At 39.9% G+C, this 11,580-nt stretch overlaps 1 protein-coding gene across 1 annotated transcript; it reads left to right on the forward strand.

Annotated features, from left to right (window-relative positions):
* Positions 1-2,249: 2,249 nt before the first annotated feature.
* Positions 2,250-5,245, forward strand: MAP10 (microtubule associated protein 10). Its single transcript, XM_019419000.2, has one exon. It carries the CDS (start codon positions 2,289-2,291, stop codon positions 4,995-4,997), a length of 2,709 nt encoding a protein of 902 aa, XP_019274545.2. The 5' UTR covers positions 2,250-2,288; the 3' UTR covers positions 4,998-5,245.
* The last annotated feature ends 6,335 nt before the right edge of the window (positions 5,246-11,580 follow it).

An 11,580-nucleotide genomic window follows, 5' to 3' on the forward strand; every position in this document is an offset into this window, starting at 1 on the left:
ACCTTAGCGCTTTAAAAAACTCAACTAAAAAGTCTGCAAATGGCAAATAATAAGTAAAAAGATATTTATCTTAGCAAGTATTTGCTATGTGCCAGGCCATATAAATATACTATACTACTTAGCATAGTATACTATAGTACTATAATACTAATATCACATATATTCATATTGTAATCGTTTTCTAAGGTAGATACTATAACTACCTGATTTTTTGGGTGAGGAAGATGATAAATTGTTGAGAAGCTAATAATATATGGCCGCAGAGCCAGGATTTGAGGCAGGTTGTTTGCCTACAGAATCCGGGCTCTCGGCCGTTCCCCTGTGCTATTTCTCCATGAATGGTCTATGAATGCGGAAGCTTTTTAATTTTCATACCAGAAGTTTCACTTGTTAAGTTTACCCCTACTTACAATTATAAAATATTATTCATGTATTGCAATACCAATAATATAAGGTATCTGGGCAAAGAACATATTCTCCCTGCAGAAACTTCACATAATATTGAAGCGACATCCTTATAGAAGAAGGACATTGGTTTCCCTGTCTGTATGCGGGAGATATGCAAGTGCTGATATGCCACACTATTAACCGTATCTAGAAGACTTGTTGCAGGATGCACATATAGACTCAATACCTCCTTGCTTTCCACTTGTGAATATGTTGCTTTTTATGGCTTTGTGTCATCCATCCATTAAGCATGTCACTGGATAAATGTTTCCTCTGTAAGTAGATAGTAAGATTCTCAAGGCCAAGAGTAGTGTATTCTACTTACATACTGCAATGGAGCCTTCCTCAGTCTTCCCACTAAAGCATCAAGTCCTTCCAATTCTGAATTTCCCTTGAGCTTCACAATGTTCTTCTGAGCTTTGATGTAATGTAACTATAAATTATAAAGCTGTCTAAAATTAAACATGATGTCTGGCAGGAACCGCAAACTCTACAATCCTCCAAACCCAAAGTAACTTTTAAAAATATATATATCAATTCAGGGCGCCTGGGTGGCTCAGTCGGTTGAGCGTCCGACTTCAGCTCAGGATGTGATCTCATGTGGTTCATGAGTTCGAACCTGGGTCGGGCTCTCTGCTGTCAGCACAGAGCCCAGCTTTGCTTTGGATCCTCCATCCCCCTCCCCTGCTTGTGCATACCCTCTCTCTCACTCTCTCAAAAATAAATAAACATTAAATATACATATATGTATATATATATCAAATCTATGCCTCATTTTTTTCTCCTTCAGTAGCAAAAAAAAAAAAAAAAAAAAAAAAAAATTCACCCATAACTTCTCTCCCTTAGTCACCAAATTCTGCTATCACAAATGACTTGTCTGTCACCTCTTTCTCCTCTAAACTGACCCTGACCAATTTCAGGCCATCATTCTCCCTCATCTGAACCGGTGAGAAAGCCTCCCAATAGACTGCTGTGAATTCAATTTATTAGTAGAATCCATCCTTGTATTTGTACTGATATATTTCTAAACACTGCTATGATCACACTTACTCGTCCAAAACAACTTGTACAGACTACAGTTCAAATTCCTTACTCTGTCATTCAAGGCTCCCTGTGTTATCAGCCTTGGTTCCAATCTGGCTGGCTAATTTACTGAGGTTAGAAGTACCTCTCCTTGAAAACCTGGGGTAGTTATAAGATCTTTCCCCTTCCCCCAACTGTGTGTGTGTGTGTGTGTGTGTGTGTGTGTGTGTGTGTGTATTTGTTTTTAAATGGAATCATTAACATCAATTTCACACATGGTGATTGCTCAAATGGAAATGTGATCACAGCCCCTTTGTGTTTCAGTGCTACCATAATTCACCCAAACAGAGGCTCCCAGGCCGCTTCAGAGCTGTGTCATCATCTTTGGGGTGGATCAGCAGCCAGAGAAGGCCGATCTTGGAAAGTACACTGGCTTTCATTAGCCCTGGGGTCTGGAAAGGGAGTCCTGATTTACTTTCCATTTTCCTCATATAGACTTGACCCCGCTTCAAAATTGCATGAGATCTGCAGGGATAAAAACGTGACCAAAACAACAACAAAAAATAAGTCTGGTGTTTTGCTGTTGTTGTTGTTGTTGTTGTTTTTGCCATCATGTGATCATGCCTCGGGATTATACGCAATTGTGTAAACACAAGCCTGGAAAGGAAAATACATTGAGCGGCGAAAATTCCCACAGCAGCTGTAGCCTTAGGCCAGCCGGGGCGCCCCCTTAAGTCTCGCGAGAGAGCAGAGACAGGCGCTGTGGTCTCCCGGTCTCTCGCGAGACCCAAGCTTCAGCGTCTCCAGGGGCAACAGCAATGGCGGTCCCCTCGTCCGAGCGGCTTTTCTCGCTGGAGCTGCTCGTAGATTGGGTGCGTCTTGAAGCCGGGCTGCTGCCGCCGCCGCCGCGGCCCGTGGTCGAGGTGGAGGAGGAGCAAGAGGAAGACGAGGAGGAGGCGTCGCCACCACGGCCGTCGCGCGACCTGTGCCCCGCAGTGGCCTTCCGCCTGCTGGACTTCCCCACCCTGCTGGTTTACCCTCCTGACGGCCCCGGCGCCCCAGCCCCGGAACCCCGGCCTGGCCTGGTCAGCTTCGGTCGCGGCAAGTCCTGTCTCTTCCGCCTGCACCCCGTTACCCTGCACCGCCTGCTCCTTCGGACACCGCTTTACACCTTGCTGCTGCAGCTGCCCCCTGGGCGCCCGACTCCTGCCCCGCGACTCCTGGGTGCCTGTAGCATCTCGCTGGCCGCCGCCGCCCACAAGGTCCTGGGGCAGGCCGCCTCCGGCTGCTCCCAGGGTCATCGAGGAAGTTTCCCTCTGCATAACCAAGTCGGGGAGCGGATTGGGGACATTGCCCTGGGCTACCGCTTCACTGACTTGGGAAGCAGCTTGTTGGGCCATCTTGAGCGGCCAGTCGCTACCGCAGGAGGTGGGGTGGAGCTTGTAGAGGTCAGTTCCCAGACCCCACAGGAACCACAGCAGCCAGACTCAGAGCCAAGACCACGAGATGCTGATAAGTCCCTTGTGAGTTTAAAAATCCCGAAGGCACAGAAGGATTTGAAGGAAATAGCTTTCCATAGTAAGACCAACTGTAGTAACACGGTTTCTGTGGAGCATGGCAAAACCAGCTCTGTTTGTTCAAATTCTAGTGGGGTGAGAAGCGTTAGCCCCCCATGTCAGGGAGTCACAGAGTTGGACATTGAAGCCAACATATTTTGCCCTCCTCCTCTGTATTACACTCATTTGACCCAAGAAAAGATGCCTCCTGTACAGGGTACAATCACCATTAAACCTCAAATAAATGCCCCTGAGGAATTGGATGGTATTTCTCTGGGGGGAAATCACGTAACTGTCCCAGCACATACTGATTCTCTGAAACATGCTGATTCTGGGACACATGAGAGTCCTCCGAAGCCCATAAATCCTCCGCATGTTCAGGAGAAAGGAGCAAGTGATCAAACTGCGTATCACGGGCAAACTGAACAAAGTAGAATTAACACAATAAGGCAGCTGCCTTTGTTAAACGCTTTGTTGGTTGAGTTGTCCTTGTTATATAACCAACCTGTGGCAAGCCCCCCTCAAATACATCCTCACTTAGCCTGGTTATATAGAACTGAGGGTAAGAAGTCACCAGAGTCTTCTGCCAAATGCACATGTAAATCTGAATCTAAGAAGGGTAAGCTTTCTGTGGGGGAAAATGACAAGTCAGTGAATCTTCAGTATAAAAAGAACCAAGGTGAAAATCTCAAAAAAGAGAAATATTTTGAAAAGAACAGTGGAAACCCCCCCAAAAGAGTTCCGAGGGGGAGGCTGCTTTATGGTTTAACAAATACACTTAAACTACGTTTAAAGCAAACAAACCCTGATATGTTGTTAGTGCATGAAAAAAGAGAACAGTATAGAAAAATGCAAGCACAGATGTTGGGTGCAAAACTCAGATTTCCATCATCCAAAGTTAAAGTATTCAGCTTTGCGGAACAACCTCAGAAGCCACATCAACTGTCTAAAGATAGGTGTTCGAAATCAGATGCATCTTTTGCTGAGAACAGTGATACCTCAAAGCAAATCAGTGGTGGTTTTGATGATCCTCACACAGGTAAAGAAACTAAGCTGAAATGTGCAACTGAAAAAACAGAGTGTGGTGAACATAGAGCAAATAATGGTTTATTGGAAGAAATTATACGTCCTTCAGATTCCATTGTCCCAGAAAGGTTTCCTCATGCAAGTATTTTGGAAGGAGAAATGGAAAGGAAAATCCAAAGTCCGTGTCTTTCCCAACAGGTTGCAGTTGTTGACAGAATTGTAGTAGATAAAGAAATAGACGATAAGCATGTCAAAGTCAGCGATGATGACATTCTTACTGATAATATGAGTGAAAAACCAAGTGGGAGTAGTTGCTCTGAAAGCATCTCAGAACTAAAGTATTCAGATGACTTCACCAGTCCTTGCTTTTCCGAAGATTTCTATACCACCGAGGATACTAGCAGAATTTTACAAGCTTGTGGTAGCCATTTAGCAGCAGAAAATCCAAAACATAATCAATACACAGGTAAGTCTAGTGAAACAAGACTGTCCATAAGAAAAAACAGCAGCGAAAAGAGTTCCATTCTTAGCCCACCTTTTTCAGCTGGCTCACCAGTACGCTCACATAAAGGATCTCATATTCCAAGGATTCCAGATAAAAGTTTGGAGGAAGATTCTAGTATCTCTACCAGTGATTTGTCTGTATCACATTGGACTGAGGAAAAAGGAAACCAGGTAGATCGAAACAGTGTGCATAATTCTAAAGTTGCTAAACTTAAAACAAAAATCGGTTGCAAGTCTTCAGAAAAAAGCCAGTCACCTCGGACATCTCAAGTGAGTTCTTATCTGCCATCTAATTTATCAGAACTAGAACTTAATGTCCTGGATAGCAGCACACCAGATCACTTTGAAGAAGATGATGACGTTGGTTCACTAAATATTTCCAAGCAATGCAAAGATATTTGCGAATTAGTGATAAATAAACTTCCAGGATATACAATGTGAAAATATGTGCTTTTAAAAGACATTTCATTTTTTAGAACCTATGTGTACTGTTAGTGAAACAATTTTTAATAATTCTGTACATTATTTTAGTACATAATTTGTGTGAATAATTCTTTTTAAGAATTATAAATGTTATTTTGATGTCTAGATGGTTTCTATTTAACCATATTAATCATGAAATCACCTTACAATCTAGGTAAGATTTAAGTTGTTTAATCTTGTAAGAATAAAAGTATCTTTCTAAACTATCTCTCAAAGTATTCATCTGAAGATATCAGTCATCCTAAAGCCAACTTCAGGTACACCATTAAAAAAAAGACTAGTTAAAAAGGATATAATTTTAATAGGAATAAGTTTTAATGAGAGTAAGTCATTTAACAAATATAGAAGAACTTACTGTGTGAGATGAAGAAAAGTACAAAAATATTTAAGATATACCCCTGCAGGTAGAGTGTACTGTTTTATGTAGATATGAATTCTTTAGGGAAATCTTGGATGCATACACATCCCATATCCCCAGTAGGTGAAGTCCTTTTTATATACTGTCATAGTGCTTGCTTATTTATTTATTTATTTATTTATTTATTTATTTATACATTTATTTATTTTTGATAGAGACAGAGCACAAGTGGGGGAGGGGCAGAGAGAGAAGGAGACACAGAATCCGAAGCAGGCTCCAGGCTCTAGCTGTCAGCACAGAGCCCGACGCGGGGCTCGAAATCACAGACCGCGAGATCATGACCTGAGCCGAAGTTGGATGCTTAACCAACTGAGCCACCCAGGTGCCCCTCTTTTATTTATTTTTTTTTAACACATTTTGTGTGATTAGTTGATTGATGTTTGTCTTCTGTTAGGCTTAAGTTTAGTGATGGAAGAGGTCATATATGTCTTGCCCACTGGTATAGTATGTATGGTCTTAGTATCCAGCACAGTCTGGCTTGTGGTTGGGGTGTGATAAAAGCATGTGTTGAACAAATTAATGAAAGCCATGCATTTCAAAGAATATATTGGGAGAGGATCAAATTAAGCAGTCAAAACGAGCAGAAATCCTAAGAATAAGCTGCAGAAAATCCTTATTGGAAACACGGTTATTGACTATGTTTTTGTTTGCTGTGTATAAGCAACCTGCAGGTGTTTTCTGAAGTATTTGGAGAAGGGAGCTCAGAAAGGTGTCTTCCAGTTTCTTATTTGGAAATTCAGTTTATCGTTGTCATTTCAGGTTGTTCCAAAGTTATTTTTAAAGTATAAAAGGTTGTTTTTATGAAGTCTAGTGATTGTTTCTTCTGTTGGTTTTATACTTAGACCTTATTCTGTGTTCAAGTATTTATTTATATATTTTTCTATCTGTGTTATATTTTAACTTCCACATTTTTTAACATATCTGATATTTTTGGATGTATGAAGCAAAGTCCTAATTTTGCTTCCTTTATAAGTAATTAAATAATTATGTAAGCATTATCTTTTGAATGATCATAATAGATAGAATTTTAAAAGACAGAGATTGAGGATGTTATATTTTGAGAAGCAATATGAATAAAAGAAATATGGGAATGAGTATAATGTATTCATGGGACTGTGAGAATATCTTGATTAGAAGGGTAGATTCATGGGGCACCTGGGTGGCTCAGTCAGTTGAACGTCCAACTCTGGGTGGTGGCCCAGGTCATGATTTTTTACAGTTGGTGAGATTGAGCCATGCATCAGGCTCTGTGCTGACTGCATGAGCCTGCTTGGATTCTCTCTCCCTCCCTTTTCTGCCCCTCCCCCATGCGTGTGTGTGTCCGCGTTCGTGCATGCACATTCTCTCTCAAAATAGATGAACTTTAAAAAAAAAAAAAGGTAGATTCATGCTACAGAGTGGTAGAAAGGAACTTTGTTGAGTAAGAAAAGTCCCAGATTCTAGGGAGCTTCAGATGCCATGGGTATAATACAGTCCTAAGCAATAGAAACAATAGAGTATTTTAATTTATAAATGAGCATCAATAAGTAGTCCTGACATTTTGAATATCATAAATTATGGAAATAATTCCTTGGAGGTACAGAATTTTTAACAGTAAAAGTTTTCAAATACGAAATGGCTTATGGCTATGATCGTAATTTTTCAGGTAATATAAAGCATCCAGTATATCAAAATAATGCAGGGTACTGTAGCTAGATATCAATGTGGTGTGTAAATTGTTAGCATTTTTTCATGACAATGGAAGAGACAAAAATATAAGCAACAATGCCAGAATCATTAGAGAAATGATTCCTTAAAAACTGACTGGTTTATTTGATTACTAGTAAGTCATTGCCTATGATGAGAATAGATGAGGAAAATGATTAGTTCAACATGTGTCTGAAGTACAACAAAGGCTAAAGAATTAATGTACTTTAAATTACAAAACTGAGTAGCTGGATAAGATTCTCTTTGAGTTACTCCATATTTATTTCTCAACTTGTGGTGTTTTTATAACTTCTAGTAAAAAAAAATACTTGTTTTCATGCATTTAGTGCTTCCTGTTTGCAACTTATTTTCAGGTTCTACTTCATGTTTTAGTTCTACAACCTATAAACTTATATTTTTAAGGGTATCATAATAGATACTACGCCTGAAGCATTCTTTATCCCTAAATTACTTAAATCATTGAAACATGAAATAGTATTTCAGGCTCATAAATAAGGGAGACGTGTCATTTAATTGTTTGTAAAACTAAGCTACTGCAATCCAGCTTTTCTGAATAAACTGCTGGGAGCATAGCCAAATGGGAGAGGATCTAAGAAGCAGTGAGCCATTGAAATGTTAGGACCTATCTCGGTGTAGTATTAATACATTAATACTCGTGGCTTAGCAGGCAGCTGTCAGGGACAAGTCCTTTGAACTGTTAGCATAGCAGATTCAAAGAGCCTTGTGCAGATGCATACAATATGTTGGTTTTTCCTCCAGTCACATGCATACTGTTGATATCTTCAGATACAAAGAACGATGACACTGAACTTTCTGTCATGGACTTCTGGCTTTCTGTTGAGAGCCACCCCATCACATCCCAATTATTTTTTATTTTTCTGTCTGTAAAAGCAGGACATTTGCTATGGAATTGTATTTGGGAACCAGACTTTTATTCGCTGTGAACACATCGTTAAAGATCATAAGTTAAACAAATGTTTAATTACCACACTGTTGTTGGCAAGGCAAAGAAATTTCATAACAAAGAAAGCAACATAGAAATAAGATAAGCAGTACTTAACATCTGTCTAGATATAAAGTGTCCTTGGGCCTAGGGCTTTGGGCTACTTTGTTTTGGGCTACTTATGTTTTAATTGGATTAAGATATCTGGAGTTGTACGGGATAATGATTTATGATCCAATGGATCCTTCTTATTTTTAACCTAAAAAAATGCAAAGAAAATGTACTTGGTCAAGGATCAAGGCATTTTTACTATTTCTCTCCAGAGATTAACCTGTCATGCCAGGAAATAACATTTCCGGATGAGCATCATTAGGTTGGAATGCCAAGCCGTAGTAATATAATTATTTCCTTATTTTTCAAATACTTCTTCTGTGTTACAATAATAATACATATAATTCTAGAAAAATTAGAAAATTCAGGTAAGGGTCTTTGCTGCAAAAGTGTATATTCAGGGAAAGTTACGGGCCTTTTCTTCCAAAATCCCAGTGAAATCACAGATGTAAAAATAAGAATGATCTCATAGTACTATGCCCAGAAGAAAAAGGTAGTGGACAAGACAGTTTGAGGATTTTCTGGAAGATACAGAGCAGGTGGGCTTAGGCTGATGAAAATGGATTGGAAACCTACTGTTCAGCATAGTCCAATGAGGGAGCTGCCGGAGAAATGAGAAGGCAGTGTGTTTTCTAAAGAGCCTCAAATATACTGAAAGCTCAGTCAGAGGGGCTTAGGAATAGAAACAGGTTATGGGGCAACTTGGGGGCAGAAACAGAACTCTGAGTATAATGTGAGAAGCTGGAGCTGAGCTAAAGGTTATCTACTAGAAAAGCTGCAAAGAGAAAAACTAGTATTTTTGCTTTTGACGCCAAAATATTTTTAAAATGTCTTTCAGTTTTACTGGGGAGATCACAAACCCTGGTGGCAAATTAAAGTGATAGAATCCTGGCCTTTGGAGACAGATGAATGGTACTTTGCATTCTCGGTCATATTAATGTTTGGAGATTATTTCTTCGTTATAGGGTTGGTTTGAAGATTGAATCAGATCTGTCTAGCGTATTCGACAGTGAATGTTCATGAGTGTTGGAGGGGAGTAAATTTAGAATTATAGAGAATGTACCATGGTATCTGTATTTCTGCCTTAGGAGGCTATAGATTTTTATTTTTATTTTTTATAATGTTTATTTTGAGAAAGAGAGCGAGCGAGCAAGTGGGGGAGGGGCAGAGAGAGGGAGACAGAATCCCACTTAGGCTCCACGCTGTCAGTGCAGAGCCCCAAGACAGAGCTCGAACTCACAAACCGCGAGATCATGACCTGAGCTGAAACCACGAGTCAGAGGCTTAACCAGCTGAGCCACCCAGGCGCCCCTAGATTTTTAATTAAAATCTCAGGAAATCAACACTTCCCTCCAAAAGGTTTAAACGCATTTTCCATGGCATAGCAAGACAAAGAAGCCCATGGAGACAAAGCAGCACGAAGACTTCTCAGAATATTAAGCAGCGGGGCCTTGTGCAGAGGACTGGGGGGCGGGTGGTAGGAGAAGGGGATGCGAAACTTCCCATTCATTAAGAAAGGGAACTCCGCGCCAGGGCATAAGAAGGAAAAAGTTTTTGAAAATAGTAAGAAAACAAACCTAGGTGGCCCTGACTACAGGAGTTTGCTTTAAACAAAATCTTAAAAAAATTCTTTTTTACATTTTTCTGTCTGGATATCTCCAGTCTTTCCACAGTAGGTGCACAAAAATATTTGCCCTTTTAAATGCCCTGGCAATGGGGATGGAGTGAGTGGGGAAGGAGCTGTCAATTGTTTGTCAAAAAGGAGCCAGAAGCTTTGAGAACGAGTTGGGAAGAGATGAGACTTAGCTTTAGGACCACATATTGTAGCTGAACAGGAGAACCCTTGGCAACAGGAATCCAAAGGTTTAGGTTTTAATAAAGAATATTTGTTTTGTTCAGAAATAGGCCAGGACAGGAGATTAGACAAGCTTCTGAGTAATAGTAGGACAAGTTAACACCTGAGGTTGTATATTGGAAAGAAAGAACGTGGAATGGCACAGGCCTCTGAGTCAATAGATGAGTTAGTTACTGTAGGATCAGAAACCTATACTTGTAAGCTTGACCACATAGAATATTATACGTTTTGTTCTTTTATTTTTTGTTTTCTTCTTAGTTCTAACATAGTTCTTTTTGAAGGAGCTTTTAGTTGAGCTGTAAGAACACTAGGAAATGGATTGGGTTGGGGCTCATAATTGAGCTGAAATCCTAATGGACAAGCAGTATACCCCCAGGGTCTACATATTGAAAGACAGAAGACATAGGGGCCCTTAGACAGCTCCTCCTTTCTACCCACAGTTTTCTCCTTTAGCTATCTATTCTCTCCCAGAAACCTTGGAGAGTTTTTCTTTTTGTTTTATTAAGGGCAACTGTTCAATTTCAGACCTTACACCCAGCAACTGCCTGGAGGAGTAGTGTGTTTCATAACTTGTGATTTTGGTGTCAATCCTGCAGAGTGAATTGGGACTGAATTCTGGACTCAGGATGACATAAAAAATAATGGATTGCTTTAGGTATGGAGGAATGTATTGTCAGAAGATTTGGTCTGAAAATGATTGCTTGCGTCTCCATAATTCTTGAGAATATTTCCAAGATCTTTGGGACAGCATTTGTTAACGTGAGGAAAAAGAGGTTTCTAATCTTCTGAAAAGAAGGTCTGAAGTATGAACATTGGCTTCCTGTTAGCAAAGTACTCCGTATCTTGGCATTCTCTGTATTTTCTGTATTTCAGGTATGCAAGAGGGCAGAACTTCTATTTTCAGATGGAATGTCCTTCCGTTCTACTGCTCCTTTTCTGAAATATACGATTTCTTGGTACTCTCTTCCTCTTTCTCTGATCACAGCAGGAGTTCATACTGTAAATCTCTAAGAACCAGTGTTAGAAGTAGAATTTTACTAAAACGATGGTCTAGCTTTTCACTGGAACTTAGGTTTGGTTTAAAAATTTTTTTTTTTTGTTATGTGACCTCCATTGTCATTAATTTAAGAGTAATACTTCCTGACGCTGAACAGCACTTTAAGCTGATGAAGCGCTTCCAGGATCTCACGTCATCTTCAGAAGAACCTTATGAGCTAAGCATTAATATAGATGAGGAAGCTCAGGTTGTTTTCCATATTCATAGCCTTTCTCATTTCCATAGAAAAACTGGAAAGCTCTTGGTATAAATATTAGGCAATTGATGTTTTCATTACTTATGTCATTTCCAGAGTCGGAGTGGATAGCAATAGTCTATAAATAGGTAAAATTTTAATTTTGAACTTTATAAAACTGTGCTGTACTTCAGCCCTATTATTTTATCTTCTAACTCAGTTGTTCTTACTAAACCAGATGTATGCTTTCCTGCATCAACAAGGAGGTAGGTACC

Source organism: Panthera pardus, unplaced genomic scaffold (genome assembly GCF_024362965.1).
Source record: "Panthera pardus isolate Hobbes unplaced genomic scaffold, ASM2436296v1 HiC_scaffold_22, whole genome shotgun sequence".
Lineage (NCBI taxonomy): Eukaryota > Metazoa > Chordata > Mammalia > Carnivora > Felidae > Panthera > Panthera pardus.

Coding starts and splice junctions, on each gene's coding strand:
- MAP10 (XM_019419000.2), top strand. CDS start 2,289: ATGGCGGTCCCCTCGTCCGAGCGGCTTTTCTCGCTGGAGCTGCTCGTA.